This window comes from Pleurodeles waltl, chromosome 6, assembly GCF_031143425.1.
Source record: "Pleurodeles waltl isolate 20211129_DDA chromosome 6, aPleWal1.hap1.20221129, whole genome shotgun sequence".
Classification (NCBI taxonomy): Eukaryota; Metazoa; Chordata; class Amphibia; order Caudata; family Salamandridae; genus Pleurodeles; species Pleurodeles waltl.
The window spans coordinates 5,559,695-5,580,943 of record NC_090445.1 but is presented as its reverse complement, the minus strand read 5'-3'; the positions used below and the strand labels follow the sequence as shown (position 1 = coordinate 5,580,943).

The 21,249-nt window shown below is 51.2% G+C and overlaps 1 protein-coding gene across 3 annotated transcripts in view; it reads right to left on the bottom strand.

Moving 5' to 3' along the window:
• Nucleotides 1-21,249, bottom strand: part of SH2D3C (SH2 domain containing 3C) — a 259,019-nt gene that overhangs the window by 41,686 nt on the left and 196,084 nt on the right. For all 3 annotated transcript variants that reach the window (XM_069236960.1, XM_069236959.1, XM_069236958.1), the window contains 3 exons: nucleotides 9,824-10,365; nucleotides 6,099-6,214; nucleotides 2,315-2,486 (listed from right to left, as the gene is read on the bottom strand). In XM_069236960.1, coding sequence (XP_069093061.1) covers nucleotides 2,315-2,486; nucleotides 6,099-6,214; nucleotides 9,824-10,365 — 830 coding nt within the window. The remainder of the gene's footprint in view (nucleotides 1-2,314; nucleotides 2,487-6,098; nucleotides 6,215-9,823; nucleotides 10,366-21,249) is intronic.

Here is a 21,249-nt window from a genome sequence, read left to right as displayed (position 1 = left end):
CTGATATGGGGTGCAGTGGGCAGCGGCTTAGCAGGCCCAGTATCGTGGGGTGTCATGTGGTGACCCCTCCAGGTGGCAGTGGTAGCAGATATGGGTTGCAGTGGACAGAGGCTGAGCAGGCCCAGTATCATGGGGTGTCATGCGGTGACCCCTCCAGGTGGCACTTGCAGCAGATATGGGGTGCAGTGGACAGAGGCTGAGCAGGCCCAGTATCATGGGGTGTCATGTGGTGACCCCTCCAGGTGGCAGTGGTAGCAGATATGGGTACAGTGGACGGAGGCTGAGCAGGCCCAGTATCATGGGGTGTCATGCGGTGACCCCTCCAGGTAGCAGTGGTAGCAGATATGGGGTGCAGTGGACGGTGGCTGAGCAGGCACAGTATCATGGGGTGTCATGCGGTGACCCCTCCAGGTGAAAGTGGCAGCAGATATGGGGTACAGTGGAGGGAGGCTGAGCAGGCCCGGTATCATTGGGTGTCATCCGGTGACCCCTCCAGGTAGCAGTGGTAGCAGATATGGGGTGCAGTGGAAGGAGGCTGAGCAGGCCCAGTATCATGGGGTGTCATGCAGCAACCCCTTGAGGAGGGAGTGGTAGCAGATATGGGGTGCAGTGGACGGAGGCTGGGCAGGCGCAGTATAATGGGGTGTCATGTGGTGACCCCTCCAGGTGGCAGTGGCAGCAGATATAGGGTACAGTGGACGGAGGCTGAGCAGGCCCAGTATCATGGGGTGTCATGTGGTGACCCCTCCGGGTGGCAGTGGTAGCAGATATGGGGTGCAGTGGACAGGGGCTGGGGAGGCCCAGTATCATGGGGTGTCATGCGGTGACCCCTTCAAGTGGCAGTGGCAGCAGATATGGGGTACAGTAGAGGGAGGCTGAACAGGCCCAGTATCATGGGGTGTCATGCAGTGACCCCTCCAGGTGGCAGTGGTAGCAGATATGGGGTGCAGTGAACAGTGGCTGAGCAGGCCCAGTATCATGGGGTGTCATGGGGTGACCCCTCCAGGTGGCAGTGGTAGCAGATATGGGGTTCAGTGGACAGAGGCTGAGGAGGCGCAGTATCATGGGGTGTCATGCGGTGACCCTTCCAGGTAGCAGTGGTAGCAGATATGGGGTGCAGTGGACAGAGGCTGAGCAGGCCCAGTATCATGGGGTGTCATGCAGCAACCCCTTCAGGTGGCAGTAGTAGGAGATATGGGGTGCAGTGGACGGAGGCGGAGCAGGCGCAGTATCATGGGGTGTCATGCGGTGACGCCTCCAGGTGGCAGTGGCATCAGATATGGGGTACAGTGGACGGAGGCTGAGCAGGCCCAGTATCATGGGGTGTCATGCGGTGACCCCTCCAGGTGGCAGTGGTAGAGGATATGGGGTGCAGTGGACAGGGGCTGAGCAGGCCCAGTATCATGGGGTGTCATGTTGTGACCCCTCCAGGTAGCAGTGGAAGCAGATATGGGGTTCAGTGGACGGAGGCTGTGCAGGCCCAGTACTATGGGGTGTCATGTGGTGACCCCTCCAGGTGGCACTTGCAGCAGATGTGGGGTACAGTGGACGGAGGCTGAGCAGGCCCAGTATCATGGGGTGTCCTGCAGCGACCCCTTCAGGTGGCGGTGGCAGTAGATACAGGGTGCAGTGCCTGGAGGTGACACAGGGCCAATATTGGGGGAGGGTCCTGAGGTGTCCCCTCAAGGTGGCAATAGCAGCAGATATGGGGTGCAGTGGGCAGGGGCACAGCAGGCCCAGTGTAATGGGGGTGTCATGTAGTGACCCCTAATGGTGGCACTAGAGCAGATTAGGTACAGTGGGCAGAGAGAGAGCAGGTCCAGTATCACGGGGTGTCATGAGGTGACCCCTCCAGGTGGCACTTGCAGCAGATATGGGGTGCAGTGGACAGGGGCTGACCAGGCCCAGTATCATGAGGTGTCATGTGGTGACCCCTCCAGGTGGCACTTGCAGCTGATATGGGGTGCAGTGGACAGGGGCTGACCAGGCCCAGTATCATGGGGTGTCATGCAGCGACCCCTTCAGGTGGGGGTGGCGGTGGCAGTAGATACAGGGTGCAGTGCCTGGAGGTGACACAGGGCCAGTATTGGGGGAGGGTGCTGAGGTGTCCCCTCAAGGTGGCAATAGCAGTAGATATGGGGTGCAGTGGGCAGGGGCACAGCAGGCCCAGTGTCATGGGGGTGTCATGCTGTGACCCTTGAGGCAGCACGGCTGGTGACACTGGGTCCACGTTCATGGGGGTGTCTTGCCGGGAACTGTTGAGGTGCCAGGGTTGGTAGGTGGTTACAGAGGTGAGGACAGTGCTGCGCCCTACCTGTGCCATCTCCAGTGCCATCATCACTGCAGCGAAGCTAAACATGTTCCCCATGGTGCTCTTCAGCTCCGCCGCCAGCTGGATGGTCTTGTGTAGCATGGCGGCCCGCTCCTCCGCACTGCCGGTGCACCCCAAGATGTCCACCGCTATCATGATGGACATGGTGTGAAACCTGTGGGGCAAAGGGGAAAAGAAGGCCGTGAGTAAAGGGGTGAGAGGGAGGGGAGGAGTAACCTTCTCGTCTCTGAGGAGTAACAGTACTGCCTGTCGTGAGGTGTGACCTTCTTACCGTCTCTAAGGAGTAACAGTACTGCCTGTCGTGAGGTGTGACCTTCTCACCGTCTCTGAGGAGTAACAGTACTGCCTGTCGTGAGGTGTGACCTTCTCTCCATCTCTAAGGAGTAACAGTACTGCCTGTCGTGAGGTGTGACCTTCTTACCGTCTCTAAGGAGTAACAGTATTGCCTGTCGTGAGGTGTGACCTTCTCACCATCTCTGAGGAGTAACAGTACTGCCTGTCGTGAGGTGTGACCTTCTCACCGTCTCTGAGGTGTAACAGTACTGCCTGTCGTGAGGTGTGACCTTCTCTGCATCTCTGAGGAGTAACAGTACTGCCTGTCGTGAGGTGTGACCTTCTTATCGTCTCTAAGGAGTAACAGTACTGCCTGTCGTGAGGTGTGACCTTCTCACCGTCTCTGAGGACTACCAGTACTGCCTGTCGTGAGGTGTGACCTTCTCTCCATCTCTGAGGAGTAACAGTATTGTCTGTCGTGAGGTGTGACCTTCTCACCGTCTCTGAGATGTAACAGTACTGCCTGTCGTGAGGTGTGACCTTCTCTACATCTCTGAGGAGTAACAGTATTGTCTGTCGTGAGGTGTGACCTTCTCACCGTCTCTGAGGAGTAACAGTACTGCCTGTCGTGAGGTGTGACCTTCTCTCCCTCTCTAAGGAGTAACAGTATTGTCTGTTGTGAGGTGTGACCTTCTCACCGTCTCTGAGGAGTAACGGTACTGCCTGTCGTGAGATGTGACCTTCTCACCGTCTCTGAGGTGTAACAGTACTGCTTGTCGTGAGGTGTGACCTTCTCTCCATCTCGGAGTAGTAACAGTACTGCCTGTCGTGAGGTGTGACCTTCTTACCGACTTGGAGGAGTAACAGTACTGCCTGTCGTGAGGTGTGACCTTCTCTCCATCTCTAAGGAGTAACAGTATTGTCTGTCGTGAGGTGTGACCTTCTCACTGTCTCTGAGGAGTAACAGTACTGCCTGTCGTGAGGTGTGACCTTCTCACCATCTCTGAGGAGTAACAGTACTGCCTGTCGTGAGGTGTGACCTTCTCACCGTCTCTGAGGAGTAACAGTACTGCCTGTCGTGAGATGTGACCTTCTCACCATCTCTGAGGAGTAACAGTACTGCCTGTCGTGAGGTGTGACCTTTTCACCGTCTCTGAGGAGTAACAGTACTGCCTGTTGTGAGGTATGATCTTCTCCCCGTCTCTGAGGAGTAACAGTACCGCCTGTCTTGAGGTGTCATCTTCTCTCCATCTCTGAGGAGTAACGGTACTGCCTGTCATGAGGTGTGACCTTCTCACCGTCTCTGAGGAGTAAAGGTACCCTCTGTCGTGAGGTGTCACCTTCCCATCTTCTCTGAGGTACAATGTTATTGTTCACTCAGATGTCCAACAGTCCTGTTTATCATGAGGTGTAACAGTATCAGGGCCCTGAGCAGAAACAGTACTCTTTGCTCTGAGGTGTAACAGATCTGTCCGCCATGACCTAGAACAATAGTACATACCGCCACTAAGCTGTATCAGTGCTACCTGCTTTGAGGTTTAATTTTATCACCGTGTCTGAGAAGCAATGGTGCTACATGCCCTAAGGTGTAACATTACTCACTCTAGGTCATGCTGGCCGCACTGCCTTCCATGTTAGTCTCACTCCGCCGCATGTGAACCACAGTGAGGGCCACTTCAGCCATGTCTTAGTGTTACTGAGGGACAGTCCTGCCGCAGTCTGGGCCATATCAGCCTCCTTATTGGTCCTGTTGCCTCACTCACGACTATATCAATCTCACTTTAGGTCACTTTGCCTCACTGATGGTCATGTCAGCCTCACTCTAGGTCATGTCACTTCACTGGGGGACATGTCACCCTCCTGGTTATCTGCCTCACTGTGGCCATGCCGACCTCCCCTTACATCATGCTGCCTCACTGTGGCTCATGTCGGCCACACTCTTGATCGTGTTGGTCTCACTCAAGGTCATGTCGGCCTCACTCTAGGTCATGTCGGCCTCACTCTAGGTCATGTCGGCCTCACTCTTGATCGTGTTGGTCTCACTCTAGGTCATGTCGGCCTCACTCTAGGTCATGTCGGCCTCACTCTAGGTCATGTCAGCTACACTGTGGCTCATGTCGGCCACACTATGGCTCATGTCGGTCACACTCTTGATCGTGTTGGTCTCACTCTAGGTCATGTCGGCCTCACTCTAGGTCATGTCGGCCTCACTTTAGGTCATGTCAGCTACACTGTGGCTCATGTCGGCCACACTCTTGATCGTGTTGGTCTCACTCTAGGTCATGTCGACCTCACTGTGGCTCATGTCGGCCTCACTCTTGATCGTGTTGGTCTCACTCTTGATCGTGTTGGTCTCACTTAAGGTCATGTCACTTCACTGAGGGTCATGTCGGCCTCACTGTGGCTCATGTCGGCCACACTCTTGATCGTGTTGGTCTCACTCTAGGTCATGTCGGCCTCACTCTAAGTCATGCTGGCCCCAGTGTGGCACTTTCAACCTCCCTCTACATCATGCCTCCCTCTAGGTCATGTCAGCCTCTCTCTGGATCATGTCTCCCTCTAGGTCATGTCAGCCTCTCTCGGGATCATGTCTCCCTCTAGGTCATGTCAGCCTCTCTCTAGACCATGCCAGTCTTCTTCTAGGGCATGTCAGCCTCCCTCTAGGACAGGTTGGCCTTGCCTGCAGATGTGTGGTTCTTTTGTATCACATCCATCACTGTCAATCATGTCAACCTAGTTGGCAGTAGCACTGGCCTCACTGTCAGTCATGTCAGATTCTTCATAGTAATGTCAGCCTTGCTGGTCACTAGGTTGGCTCACCTACTGTCATGTCAGTCTCACAGATGGCCATTGCTCTTAGCTTTGATCACAGCTAAGTTGGTTTACCTTTTGTCATATCAGCCTCACGGTTGCTATTGAGGGCTTTGCTCTCAGCTGTGTTGGCTCAGGTGCAGCCATGTCAGCCTCACGGTTGGCGTGTTGGCTTTGTTATGTCACTTCACTTACAGTCATGTCAGCCTCACGGTTGCTCTTGAGGGTGTTGCTCACAGCTGTTGGCTCATCTACAGCCATGTCAGCCTCACGGTTGGCGTGTTGGCTTTGCTCCAGCTATGTCGTCTGACTTACAGCCATGTCAGCCTCCCTCTAGGACTGGTTGGCCTTGACTGCAGATGTGTGGTTCATTTGTATCACATCCATCACTGTCTATGTCAGTTGACTTACAGCCATGTCAGCCTCACGGTTGCTCATGAGGGCTTTGCTCTCAGCTGTTGGCTCATCTACAGACATGTCAGCCTCACAGTTTCACACATCAGCTTTGCTCACCTATAACAGTATCACCCTCAAGGTTGGCGTGTTGGCTTTGCTCCAGCTATGTCGGATGACTTACAGCCATGTTAGCCTCACAGTTGTCCATTTCCCTTTGCTGACAACTATATCAGCTCACCTATGGCCACGTCAGCCTCACGGTTGTCCATGTTGGCTTTCCACTTACCGTTCAAGAAGGTCAAGCCGGAGCTGTCGTCCGTGTGGCAGCGTCAGCAGCTCCATGCCCGAGTCCACTCCCATGAGCATCTGCATCTCCTTGGTAACGCCCAGTATCCTAGCAACCTGCCAACAAAAGGAGATGGCAATTAGTCCCATTGATGGCTAAAGGGAAGGTGGGGCATGGAGGGGGCCACAACATCATGGAGAGATCCATAGAAAAGCTTCAGGAAGCCAGTCACCGGACCGCTTGCCGCAAGCTCATGCCAACGACTTACTGTGGCACATTGTGACCCTACCAAGGGAGCCCAGGTCTGCTAGGGACCGCAAGCACCTCACTAACTGTTACAATAAAACTGCCTTCTGACCTCCAAACGGGGAACAGGGCCCAACCCCTCACCCCATAACACCATGGAGTGACTGACCCCTTCCACCCAAAACCCAGTCGCTCACTACAATATCACCACAACACATGCCCCCTGCACCCAAACCCCTGGATTCACAGATGAAGGCAGCCTCACTTCACTCCTGCAAAAACATACAGGAAGGAATCCTTCATGTCCCCCCCACACAGCCTTTAGAGTACAGGCCCCTTTCACCAACTGAACTAAGCATTCCTTTCCCTGCATCACCCTCATTTCCAACAGCCCTTCCCACCCCCACTAGGACACCAGTGTCCAGTGCTGAGCTTTTCTTTCACAGTCATCTGGCCCTTTATTCTAAGTAGGTCATCTGGAGAGAAGACTGCAACTCTCTGAATGCACTAGGTTTCTTCAAACATAGACCAAGCCTGGAAGCTTTTTTACATGGCCGAGCTGCACCACTTCCCTCATTCGTGGGTGTGTGCACCTGGGAGCTCATGCTGCTGTGGTCAGGGTGCTTGGCCTAGGCTCCCTCTGGGTCTCCTGCATGGTGGCTGGAATGATATCTGTGTGGCTGGAGTGATTGGACAGTTATGTTCTCACTCTGATGTGATATTTGTTTTGTTTTAGTGGATTTTCCAAACTTCTCTTGGCTGTCCACAGAGGTTGTATCCTCCTTCCCCAAGTTCTCCTGGAGAGTCAATGTTTCTCATGCCCGGCTCCTCCAGTGTCAAAATCTGCTTGAACTGGTGCTTTGACGTGGCTTGCTTTCCCTGAGCCACAGTGTCCACAAGTTAGTAACCTGATGTTCTCAGGTTGTCCTGTAACATATTCTGTTCTGCTGTGCTGGTGTCCCCAGACTCTCCTTCTTTTCAGCATGAATTAGGCAGGTTCAATAAAATGTACTAGTGGCTTCCTTCCAGAACACATATCCTAACATCTATGTACCATTTTTGAGGTTCCCCTCCAGGTTTGTGGGTGTCATTTATGTGTCATCACTCACGGAATCGTCCAGGACACTGAGGATCTGAAAAACCTGCCTTCAAGAGCATTTGAAACAAATAACCTCTTCATTCACCCCAAATCATATTGTATCAGAGAACACCGAGGACCAAAAAAGCCGCTAAACACAGCCTTGGCCTCCAAGAACATTGTAGAACCAAGAACCTCCTTCATACAACAAACCCAGACACTTTCCTGGACACCGGGTAAACGGGAAGCTCTCCACTTCACGCAACCTGGGAACCCCCATGGTTTTTATATTCATTTGATAAAAGTCCTTTGCCAAACGTAAATACATTCAAGAACATAGGGAATGCAAAAAACTCTCGCTCTGACCTCCAAACTATACTGAGTTCCCTTCAAGTACATTGTAGAAAACAGAGCAGCCAACTCAGCCATCTCCAAATACTTTAGGAAAATGAAAAAAAACCTTTTCCCACAACCACTTCCAAAAGAACCCCATTTTACGTGATATAGGCACTACCAGACTCATAATGGGACTGCCCACAAGCCCTCTTCATCAACCCAGAACTGAAACCTCAAAGGATATTAGGGAACAAAATACCCTCTTTATTTGACCCAGGCATCTTAAAGCACACTGGCGAATGAAGAATCAAATTTACAAAATCCAGCTCTCCCAAAAACATCGGGGAAGCAAATATACTTCTTCATGAAACACAAGCAATGGCTTGCGAGGACATTAGGGAACCAACAATTCTGAAGACTCTCCGAGCTACATAAAAGGCCATCTGACAACAAAGAAACCTCATGGCTGTCTTAGCTATGTCAGTTGACACCGGAAACCAAGAAACATCATGATTATCCCAGCTAGGTCAAAGAATATTGGAGAATGAAAAGAATTCACAACGCTCACAGCTAGGTCAAAGGACATCAGGAACCGAGAAACTCCATGACTCTCCCAGCTATGTCAAAGAACATGTTGGACCAAGAAACCTCATGACTCTCCCAGCTCTGTCAAACGTTATCAGAGAACTAAAAACCCTCATGACTCTACCAGCTAGGTCAAAGGACATCAGAAACCAAGGAAACTCATGACTCTCCCAGCTACGCCAAAGGACATCAGGGAACAAAGAAACCTCATGGCTGTCTTAGCTATGTCAATTGACACCGGGAACCAAGAAACATCGTGATTATCCCAGCTAGGTCAAAGAATATTGGAGAATGAAAAGAATTCACAACGCTCACAGCTAGGTCAAAGGACATCAGGAACCAAGAAACCTCATGTCTCTTCCAGCTACGTCAACGGGCATCAGAAAACTATGAAACCTCATGACTCTCCCGGGTACATTAAAGGACATAGGGAAACAAGAAAAGTAGATACTCTCCCAGCTACGTCAAAGGACATTGGGAAACCAAGAAACCTTATGACTGTCCCAACTATGTCAAAGGACATCAGCAACGAAGAAACATCTAGACTCACCCAGCTATGTCAAAGGGCTTCAGGGAACAAGAAACCTCATGATTCTCCCAGGTACAACAATGGACATTTGGAACCAAGTAACCTTTTGACTCTCCCAGCTACATAAAAAGATATCAGAGACCCAAGAAACCTCATGGCTCTCCCAAGTATGTGAAGGATATCTGGACACCAAAAAACTTCAGGACTCTTCCGGATACTTCAAAGGGCATCAGGGAACCAAGAAAACTCATGACTCTCCCAGCGATACTGAAGGACTTAATTGAGCCAAGAAAAAAATAAACTTCTAGTCACACCGGAGAACCAATAAAGGTCTCTACCCTTCTTGTCCTGTTGATGGCACACAGCACACCAAGGCAAACGTATACCAAACGTTCATTCAACTACTTAAGGAAACGAAGGCAAACACAGTAGAACACAGCAGGTTTATTATATCCAGCCCTGACATGTAGTGGAGAGAAATGCTTCCTCATTAGGACAAACACTTCAACTTCTGAACATCTGCGGCTCACCTCACTCCATCTCTAACAGGATTCACACTGCCAGCAACTACCAGCTCACAGCAGAGTCAAGAGGGACAGCTTCAACAACCCCACACACTCTGCCCAGGACTGAAGCACAGCTCGTTCAGCCATGCACACTCGTTCCACCCCTGAGAAACCACACTACCAGCTGTCCACCCTAATTACAACCTTCAGGAGATCAAGCGGGGCCAGCCCATATGTACTCGCTAGAGCACTTAGTAACTGCTCATTCAGTAATTGACGCTGAAACCAATAACACCACCAACTACTAAGCGCTTCACCCGCTGTTGGTTCTGAGTTGTGTTCCACCTATCACGTTCAGACAATCTCCTTGAACATTTTCCTGCCCACCTATCTAAAGTGTTATTACCGTCCTGCCACACATTCAAGGATAGGGGGTGACGCTTACCTGACAATCAGCCATAGTGATGTGTCCAGCAATGGTCTTTGCGTCCACTTCTGCCAAAAGTTCTTTAACCTTCTTGAGAACAGCCATCTCCAGGGGTTTGTTCTCCAGTGGGATCAGCAGCGACTTGAACTGTGAGGGGGTAAAAGTGGACTGATTTTCCACCGTTGGAATTACAAAGCCCGGCCCATCATGTCCATCCTTGGACCAGGATCCGCTCTCTGCTACCTGGCTCCCGCAAGCTCGACCATCATCCGTCTTCAGTCTATCCAAGTAGCTCTTGGGTGGAGCCTGCCTCACGGGGGAGTCATGAGTGGGATGGTCCCTGTCAGCAGGAGAGGCTGGTCTCAGATGGCAGTAACGCCCACTTTCTGAGGTAGGGTAGCTGGGCACTGGAGATGAAGCGTGTATGTACCCCTGGCAGGGCACCGGATGGGCACATACAGGCTTGTTGTTATTTTCCGGGCAGAGCTGAGGTTCACTGGATCTTCTCAGGACAGGTGAAGCTGGTGACTCAGCACTGACTTGAGGTTTTAACCGGGTCACTGCAGTTAAAAGAGGACAGGAAAGAGTGAGTCCACCTGTACACTGTTCGACAAATAGTTACGTCACTTTACACATTCTGTTCTAGTAAAGAAAAGAGCGCTGGACATGGGGGTAGAGGCGCTTGTGGCCTCTATCTGAAAGCAAGTGCCCAACAATTAGAAGGGAGTAAACTTCCCCTGGTGCAAGCAGTGAAGTGTTGAATCCATCACTCAAAATGGTCTGTGTGTGAGAACAGGAAACCCTCCACCACTGATTCTAATGTTCACAAGCATAGGCAAAGTCAATTGGACCTGCCTATGTGAAAGCCACTGGCTTTGTCAATGTGTTTTAGCCATGTTGTACATCATCGCACCTGCTATTCAGCATGGCTAAAAGCTAGTGTTGTGGCATAGAGTAGAGTGCCATAAAAGAGAGTGCCATAGAGGAGAGTGTCATAGACGAGAGTGTCATACAAGTGAGTGCCATAGAGGAGAGTGTCATAGACAAGCGTGTCATACAAGACAGTGCCATAGAGGAGAGTGGAGTGGAATAGTTCAGAGGAGAGTGGAATACAATGGTGTACATTGGAGTGGCACAGGGTACCCTGGAGTGATGTAGAGTGGAGTGACATAGAGGACAGTGGAGTATAGTGGTGTAGAGTGGAGTGGTGTAGGGTAGAGTGGCTTAGACTGTGGACTGACATAAAGTAGAATAGGGTGGAGTGCTGTAGACTGGCGTAGAGTATAGTGTCATAGAGTTAGTGGCATAGAGTGGAGTGGTGTAGGTTAGAGTGGTATAGAGTGTGGAGTGGCATAAAGTAGAGTAGGGTGGAGTGAAGTAGACTGGCGTGGAGTGGAGTGGCATAGAGTACAGTGCTCTACAGTGGAGTGTTGTAGAGTGGAGTGGCATAGAAGACAGTGGAGTAGAGTGATGTAGAGTGGAGTGGCATAGGGTACAGTGATGTCGAGTGGTGTAGGTTAGAGTAGCATAGAGTGTGGAATAGCATAAAGTAGAGGAGGATGGAGTGCAATATACTGGCGTGGAGTGGAATAGAGTACAGTGGTGTACAGTGGAGTGGCATAGAGGACAGTGGAGTATAGTGACGTAGAGTGGAGTGGCATAGAGTAAAGTGGCGTTGAGTGGTGTAGGTTAGAGTGGCATAGAGTGTGGAATGGCATAAAGTAGAGGGAGGTGGAGTGCAGTATACTGGTGTGGAGTGGCATAGTGTAGAGTGGCACAAAGTAGAGTGGTGTAGAGTGGGGTGCAATGGAGTAGAGCACCTTTGAGGGGAGTGGCATAGACAAGGGAGGCATAGAGCAGAGTTGCCTGGAGTGGCACTGGGTGGGATGGAGTGGTGTAGAGTAGAGTGTCATGGAGTAGAGTGGAGTAGTGTAGAGTGGAATGGTGTGACGTAGGGTAGAGTCATGTAGAGTAGAGTGTTATTAGAGTAGGGTGGAGTAGAGGGGGGTAGAGTGGAGTGGCATAGAGTACAGTGCTGTACAGTGGAGTGTTGTAGAGTGAAGTGGCATAGAGGACAGTGGATTAGAGTGATGTAGAGTGGCATAGGGTAAAGTGACGTTGAGTGGTGTAGGTTACAGTGGCATAGAGTGTGGAATAGCATAACATAGAGGAGGGTGGAGTGCAATATACTGGCGTGGAGTGGAATAGAGTAGAGTGGTGTACAGTGGAGTGATATAGAGTGGAGTGGCGTAGAGGGCAGTGGAGTATAGTGATGTAGAGTGGAGTGGCATAGGGTAAAGTGGTGTTGAGTGGTGTAGGTTAGAGTGGCATAGAGTGCGGAATGGCAGAAAGTAGAGGAAGGTGGAGTGTAGTATACTGGTGTGGAGTGGCATAGTGTAGAGTGGCACAGAGTAGAGTGGTGTAGAGTAGGGTGCAATGGAGTAGAGCACCTTTGATGGGAGTGGCCTAGACAAGGGAGGTATAGAGCAGAGTCGCCTGGAGTGGCATTGGATGGAATGGAGTGGTGTAGAGTAGAGTGGCATACAGTGGCCCGGTGTGGAGTGGAATGGAGTGGCGTAGAGTAGAGTGGTGTAGAGTAGGATGGAATTGCATAGAGTAGAGTAGAAAAGAGTGGCATGGTGTGGAGTTGAGTGGCATGGCGTGGCGTAGAGTGTCATGGAGTAGAGTGGAGTAGTGCAGAGTGGAATGGGGTGACGTAGGGTAGAGTCATGTAGAGTAGAGTGGTATTACAGTAGTGTGGAGTAGAGTGGCATAGAGTGGCTTAGAAAAGAGTGGTGTGGAATGACGCAGAGTAGCGTGGCTTAAAGTAGGGTTGAGTAGAGTGGCGTAGAGTGGACTGGAGTAGAATAGAGTGGCCTCGAGTGGTATAGTATTGAATGATGTTGAGTAGAGTCGCATAGAGTGAGGTGGAGTGGGGTGGAGTAGGCTAGCATAGAGTTATATGCATAGAGAAGAGTCGCATAGAGAGGAGTGCCATAGAGTGGCATTGTGTGGAATAGAGAGGAGTGGCGCAGAGCAGAGTGGCATAGAATGGCATGCAATGGCCTACAGTAGAGTGGGTAGAGTAGCGTAGTGTGGGGTGGCATAGAGTGGAGTAGCGTGGAGAAGAGTGGCACAGAATAGCACAATTGTGGGTGTAAGTAACTTAAGCGTCAATAGAGATGGCAGATAGGGTGAAAGTAACGTAAATAAGAAGCCATATTCTTGTGTTAAAAGTAAAAAAGTGCATTGCATGTCCAGGAAGAATACAGAAGTGCTTAGAAAATAAAAAAATATAGGCGGTCATTCTGACCCTGGCGGTAATTACCGCCGGGGTCGGCGGTAGCACCGCCAACAGGCTGGCGGTGCTCCGCCGGGCATTCTGACCGCGGCGGTACAGCCGCGGCCAGAAGCGGAAAGCCGGCGGTGTACCCATTCTGACCCCCCCTACCGCCATCCTGTTCATGGAGGGAAAGCCGCCATGAACAGGATGGCGGTAGGGGGGGTCGCGGGGCCCCTGGGGGCCCCTGCCGTGCCCATGCCAATGGCATGGGCACGGCAGGGGCCCCCGTAAGAGGGCCCCGCAAAGTATTTCAGTGTCTGCCTTGCAGACACTGAAATACGCGACGGGTGCCACTGCACCCGTCGCACCTTCCCACTCCGCCGGCTCGATTACGAGCCGGCATCCTCGTGGGAAGGGAGTTTTTCCCTGGGCTGGCGGGCGGTCTTTTGGAGACCGCCCGCCAGCCCAGGGAAAAACTCATAATACCCTCCGCGGTCTTCAGACCGCGGAGCGGTATAATGGAGGGCGGGATCCTGGCGGGCGGCCTCCGCCGCCCGCCAGGGTCATAATGAGGCCCTAAGTCTTTTGAGCCACAAGGTCTCGTGACTCCTCTCTTCGTTACCAATGGAAATGGGCATCAGCATGTTGGTTTGTTGTCCGTACAGCGGGTGGGAGTAGGGTGGAGTGGTGAGTGAACACCACGACGCACATGTGCATTGTATAAAGAGGATGATGAGTGAAAAAGTAAAAATAACTTATCAGAGCCACATGCATCCGGGGAGGAGTCATCTGCATGTGAATCTACAGCACTATATGCCACACGCAGACGCTTTCAGGGTTAGTAACATCTTCCGCTCATAGCGGGTGTTGCTGCAGATGCGTAAGCTCTGCATGGACTGAGAAGAGGTACCAACCTATAAGTGACTAGTGTGTGAACGAGGCAGATGTCTGGAATTATGTCCTCAGTACCATCTGGCCAACCAATGCTTGATGTCTGTCCAGCCTGCCCACACAACAGTGTTTACTAAATGTGTGTGTAGTTGGCCAAGTAGCTGCTTTATGTGTCGTCTCCCAACCTGTCGTCCGGGGACCCCTGGGGGACTGCAAACCCTTCTCGGGGGGTCTGTGACTGCTTAGAAAATTACATAATATTAACAGATTAATAAAGTGCACATAAATAAAGTGGCAAAAAGTACAAATTTAAATTTTGAAATTTACTTTAAATGTACTTTAAATGTCAAGGAATTCGAAATTGGATGCTAAAAATGAAATTAGTGTCCTCAGATGGATTTATGGGGGGAGGACAGGTTGCGTCAAACACAATATAGTGTGGACGATGAAAAGCTCCAACTTCCTATTAAAATTAAAATTAAAAAATTGTTAAAATGTATATTTGGTTGTAAATTAAGTAAAATGTGTTATTATCTGTGTATGTGTTTGATGAACGCTTGTTTCTGTATTTTTTGTGTATTTTTTTGTGTTTCAAATCATCGACAATGATTAGTTCGGGGTCCCCTGTCTTCCAGTAATGACTCAGTGGGGGCGGGGTCCCCGGATTCCAATAATGATTCAGCGGGGTCCCCCTTTCTAGTAATGAAAAGTGAGGATCCACAGAACTCAAACGTCTGAGAACCACTGGGCTAGGGGAACGTTCCTTAAGAAGGCCACGGATATGACTTTATGAAATCAATGCTGGATACAATTCACTGTCCGCCCAGCAGTCCCAGCTTTAGAAATGAGTTGCTCTTTGTGAGGCTGTACAAAGGCAGCAAACAGTTGGCCTGCCTTGTGAAAAGATTTGGTCCCGTCAATGTACGAGAGCACGCTGTACATCTAGGGTATGCAACGCCCTCTAAGTTACTGAGCCTGGCTGGGGTAAAAAGACAGGAAGTTCTATGGTCTAGTTAAGGTAGAATGATGAACCACCACAGGGAGGAACTTTGGGTTTGTCCTGAGCACAGGCCTGTCCTCAGGAACATGTAAGAAGAGTGTTTGCAGTGTGAGAGCCTGTAGCTCACTAATGTGGTGTAAAGAGGTGATCGCAATGAGGAAGGGAGAGTATTGGGGAGGGCACTGGAGGTGCAGAAGGTACCTGATGGTGTCTACGACAGCAGGTTTAAGAGAGTGTATCTTTTTGGCAATGCTGTAGTGGGGCAATCGTTTCCACTTTGCAGCATAGCGAACACAAAAAGTAGGCCAATGGGACTCACGTAGGATGTCCATACATTCCAGTGGTAGGCCCAAGTAACAAAATTTTAAGACCTCAGGTGCCAGATCGCTAAAATTAGTTGCTTGGATTTGGGTGCCAGATTTGGCTGTGGTTCCTGGTGAGAACGTCCAGTCTGTTGGGAAGCCTTTCATGGGGGCTGATCAACATGTCTAGTAGGGCTGAATACTACATCTGGTCTGCCTGGCACAGGTAGGGTCCACTAGGAAGATGGCATACAATGTTGTAGGGAGCTGGGTTCTGGTTGTAACACCCCCCACTTTTTGCCTGGTTTTTAGATGCAACTTTGACTGAAGTGCACTTGGTTTCTGCTAACCAGGTCCCCAGTGCCAGTGTTCCTTCCCCAAAACAAGAGACGTGGTCACTTGATCCCCAAGTGACCAGGCCTTCTAGCCCCTTTGTAAGTCTCCAGTAAATGGCACCCCTGGAACCTAAGCCGCGTGTACTGATGAGGGTCTCTCAGAGCTGCAGCACAACTTGTGTCACTCTGAGGGACCCAGCACCAACCTGCAGGCTGCGTGACAAGGTGCATGAAAACATGACATGGCACGAGCAACTATGCCCCTACTATGGGGGTGATTCTAAGCTTGGCGGGCGGCGGGAGCCGCCCGCCAAGCGGGAACCGCCAGAAGACCGTACCGCGGTCAAAAGACCGCGGCGGTCATTCTGGGTTTCCCACTGGGCCGGCGGGCGACCGCCAAAAGGCCGCCCGCCAGCCCAGTGGGAAACACCCTTCCCACGAGGAAGCCGGCTCAGAATGGAGCCGGCGGAGTGGGAAGGTGCGACGGGTGCAGTTGCACCCGTCGCGAATTTCAGTGTCTGCAAACAAAGCAAAGCAGACACTGAAATTCTTTGTGGGGCCCTCTTATGGGGGCCCCTGCAGTGCCCATGCCATTGGCATGGGCACTGCAGGGGCCCCAGGGGCCCCACGTCACCCCATACCGCCATCCTATTCCTGGCGGGCGAACCGCCAGGAACAGGATGGCGGTATGGGGTGTCAGAATCCCCATGGCGGCGCAGCAAGCTGCGCCGCCATGGCGGATTCCCATGGGCAGCGGAAAGTCGGCGGTACACCGCCGGCTTTCCGCTTCTGGCTGCGGCTGTACCGCCGCGGTCAGAATGCCCGGCGGAGCACCGCCAGCCTGTTGGCGGTGCTACCGCCGACCCCGGCCCTGGCGGTAATTACCGCCAGGGTCAGAATGACCGCCTATGTCTTTGTCGATTCTTAGACATAGAAAGTGTGCAGGGAAGCCATTTTTAATACATGTGCTGGACACTGGTCAATACGAGTTTCCCAGCTACATATTGGCTTCTCAGAACATAGGGATGGTTGGTAACAAACATCTCATATTAATAAACCCTCACTGATTCCAGTGATGGATTTATTAATACATGCACCCAGAAGGCACCTTCATGCTGCTCCCTGAAAAACGTACTAACTGCTGGTGACCTCAGTGACCAGTTCTGGCCAGTCTGCCACCAACAGACACATATCTGCCCTCCCAGGGTGAGTGCCTTCGCTCTCTGGAGGTCAGAAACAAAAGCCTGTTCGGGCTGGGGTGTTATCTACCCCTCCCCACAGGATGACCTGCATTCCAAGGCAGGAGCTTCAAAGAAGCCCACCACCTCTGGTATGTAGATCTAGCCTTCCTCAGTGGAAGATGCCAACCCCCCTGCCCCTGGGCCCATCTGGAACCTGGATCTGGCACCAATGCAGGAAATGTGTCACCATTCTAGGCTAAACACAGCCCTAGGGTGATCAGCCTAAAGTGGACATGACTTAGGAAATCCCCCCATCTTGTGTGTAGTGGAATTTAGGACCTCTGGATGGGGTGCGGTCCAGTTTCCACAGGAAGTGGTCATCTTGGGGGTGTAGTGACCCCAATGGTAAGTAGTCCATTGGCTACTACCCTTTACTCCCTTTAATGCTCCCTACATTGAGTATTTAGGGGACCCCATGATACCAGGAAACCAGATCTTTGATGGACATGAAAGAAGGAGTGGTCAAGAAGCCTGCTGAACTTGAGAACCAAGGAGCACGACTGATGTGGGGCCAACGTTGCCGGCCTGCATACTGCATCCGACCCTCAAGGAGCAACTGACCTGTCCTGCCGCTGCAGCCTCCAAGAAACCGGGAGAGCTGCCAGTACTTTGCAATTGCTAAGAATAACTCCCTTGGAACAGAGGAGATGCTCACCTGCATCTGCAGGCACCCAAGAACGAACTGAGAGGACCGGGACATCCAAAAACCTGATGCCGGACATCCCCACTGCACCCGCGTCACCTAGCCCATGCTGAAGTGGGCTAACCGTGTCAGCGTGGTTCCCAGGCCCTCCAGAGACAAAGCCCACCTTGAGTGCACTTGCTGTGGACTTCCGATGGCATCTGCAGCCTATTTCTTCAGACCCCCCTGAAACCATGAGTGACCAGAAGAGAAAGAGCCAACGCTCAGGGCAACTCTGCATCTGTCCGCCCCGGACCAAGGAGAAGAGAACCTAGAGTGTCCCCATGTCTCCCAGCCTCATGAGACCTGAGCCCACTTGTTGGCTTGGTTGGACTGGACCCCTCAGTCCATGCCTGCAGACTGTTCCTGTGGGCTCCCCTGCAACCGCGAGGAACTCCAGCACCGGGCCCGATGCCAGAAGACACTATTGCACCTGCGCTCTACAGCCCGAGGACGAGTGGACCAACGGTATCGTCACATGCCCAAGGACCTCACGGGGCGAGACCCCTGTGGGTTCCCCCAGTCTGACCTTCAGTCCCAGCTTGCAGCAACTTTGTGACCGGGCCGTTCCCCATTGAAGTGAATGGGATACCTAACGTCGGAGCACACACCCGGATGCCCCAGAGCCCCTCAAGGTGAACTGTTGCTGTGGTCTTGGACTTCAGCCCAAACTCACCTCAAGTCCAGAAGAACAGTCACGTTGCTATGTGCCCGCATGCAGTGTTTGTTTTACCCCATAGAATAGCATTGGGCACCTGACGCTGAAAAGCATCTCTGCACCCGGATGCCCAGGGCCTCCTGAAGTGACCTGTTGATGCTGCCTTGGACCTTGCCTCATACTTACCTTAACTCCAGAAGGTTGGTCCTGTATGTCGCTGATAAGTGTGCAGTATATATTTAACATATGTAGTATATAATATAACATTACCGCTCCAAAAATTGCACTGTCACCTTTTGACAACTGTAAAAATTCATAACTTGAAAAGTACTCACCCGATCCTGATGATCTTGGTATCCAAATGTATATAAAAGTACGTGTTTTCCTTTTAATTGGTGTCAGATTTCTATATTTAGTGTGTGTCTCACTTACTGCATGTGTGCGCAATACATGCTTAGCACTAATCTCTGATGTGCCAAACTGCTCAGCCACACTACCCATAAAGAGAGCATTTGGGGTGTCATCAGTGCCTGTGTGATACCTCTGGGGGGCGCTTAGACTCTTTGCACAGTGGAATAAGCTTCCAGGACCTGCAAGTGCCTGGATAACCTAACGGGTGATTAGCCACGCTTTATACATCTTGATTGATTGATTGATTGATTGATTACAGACTGGCCACAACATTTAATTTATTTACAAAGCTCAAACGGTCACTCCTACAGAGCCTCTTAGCACTAGGTCTCAGAAGGGTAGATCTAAGAGAGAGAAACTAAACATGAGAAGAGCAGGCGGGTTTTAGGTCTTTCTTGCAGCGAACTCCAGATGCGGGGCCTCCCTTCGATCCTGGAGCAGTAGATTTTGGGAACCTTGTGTAGAACAACACAGTCAGATCAAAGGGATCTGAAAGTTTGTCCTTTACGCAGGAGCTATGTTGGTCAAAGATTTTCTGCATGATGGAGAAAGTTTTAAAAATCATGCATCGTTTGAACGGTGGCCAAACAGCAGAAGGTGATTTAACGCTGTACAGCAAAACCGACAACCCCTGAAATGCAGCAGTTATCGTGTGTTGGCCACCAGGTCCAGTTCACTGATCACCACCTCACGACAACATAACAAATGACATCACTCATGAGGTAATCCATACATTTACTAGGGACAAAAAAGTAAATGGAGTCTGCCTGTCCCAGAACCACTTAGACATTCTGATCCCACCACGAGGTGGCTGGATGTTCTCAACTTGTGAAGCTGTAGCTCCTGAAGTTGATGCCTACACAGTAGGTGCATGTTGTAGGAGGCTGGACTGGCTTGTAGTGAGTACCAAGGGGTACTTGCACCTTGCACCAGGCCCAGTTATCCCTTATTAGTGTATAGGGTGTCTAGCAGCTTAGGCTGATAGATAATGGTAGCTTAGCAGAGCAGCTTAGGCTGAACTAGGAGACGTGTGAAGCTACTACAGTACCACTTAGTGTCATATGCACAATATCATAAGAAAACACAATACACAGTTATACAAAAAATAAAGGTACTTTATTTTTATGACAATATGCCAAAGTATCTTAGAGTGTACCCTCAGTGAGAGGATAGGAAATAAACACAAGATATATACACACAATAGCAAAAATATGCAATATAGTCTTAGAAAACAGTGCAAACAATGTATAGTTACAATAGGATGCAATGGGGAAACATAGGGATAGGGGCAACACAAACCATATACTCCAGAAGTGGAATGCGAACCACGAATGGACCCCAAACCTATGTGACCTTGTAGAGGGTCGCTGGGACTATTAGAAAATAGTGAGAGTTAGAAAAATAACCCTCCCCAAGACCCTGAAAAGTGAGTGCAAAGTGCACTAAAGTTCCCCTAAGGACAAAAGAGTCGTGTTAGAGGAATAATGCAGGAAAGACACAAACCAGCAATGCAACAACTGTGGATTTCCAATCTAGGGTACCTGTGGAACAAGGGGACCAAGTCCAAAAGTCACAAGCAAGTCGGAGATGGGCAGATGCCCAGGAAATGCCAGCTGCGGGTGCAAAGAAGCTTCGACTGGACAGAAGAAGCTGAGGTTTCTGCAGGAACGAAAAGGGCTAGAGACTTCCCCTTTGGTGGACGGATCCCTCTCGCCTTGGACAGTCGTGCAGAAGTGTTTTCCCACCGGAAGGACGCCAACAAGCCTTGCTACACGCAAATCGTGCGTTTGGCGTTTGTGGACGCTGCTGGGGCCCAGGAGGGACCAGGAGGTCGCAAATTGGACCTGCAGAGAGAGGGGACGTCGAGCAAGACAAACAGCCCTCACTGAAGCAGCTAGCTCCCAGAGAAGTGCCAGAAACAGGCACTACGAGGATGCATGAAACGGTGCTTGCCGAAGTTGCACAAAGGAGTCCCACGTCGCCGGAGACCAACTTAGAAAGTCGTGCAATGCAGGTTAGAGTGCCGTGGACCCAGGCTTGGCTGTGCATGAAGGATTTCCGCCGGAAGTGCACAGGGGCCGGAGTAGCTGCAAAGTCGCGGTTCCCAGCAATGCAGCCCAGCGAGGTGAGGCAAGGACTTACCTCCACCAAACTTGGGCTGAAGAGTCACTGGACTGTGGGGGTCACTTGGACAGCGTCGCTGGATTCGAGGGACCTCGCTCGTCGTGCTGAGAGGAGACCCAAGGGACCGGTAATGCAGGTTTTTGGTGCCTGCGGTTGCAGGGGGAAGATTCCGTCGACCCACGGGAGATTTCTTCGGAGCTTCTGGTGCAGAGAGGAGGCAGGCTACCCCCACAGCATGCACAAGCAGGAAAACAGTCGAGAAGGCGGCAGGATCGGCGTTACAGAGTTGCAGTAGTCGTCTTTGCTACTATGTTGCAGGTTTGCAGGCTTCCAGCGCGGTCAGCGGTCGTTTCCTTATCAGAAGGTGAAGAGGGAGATGCAGAGGAACTCGGCTGAGCTCATGCATTCGTTATCTAAAGTTTCCCCAGAGACAGAGACCCTAAATAGCCAGAAAAGAGGGTTTGGCTACCTAGGAGAGAGGAATGGCTACTAACACCTGAAGGAGCCTATCAGCAGG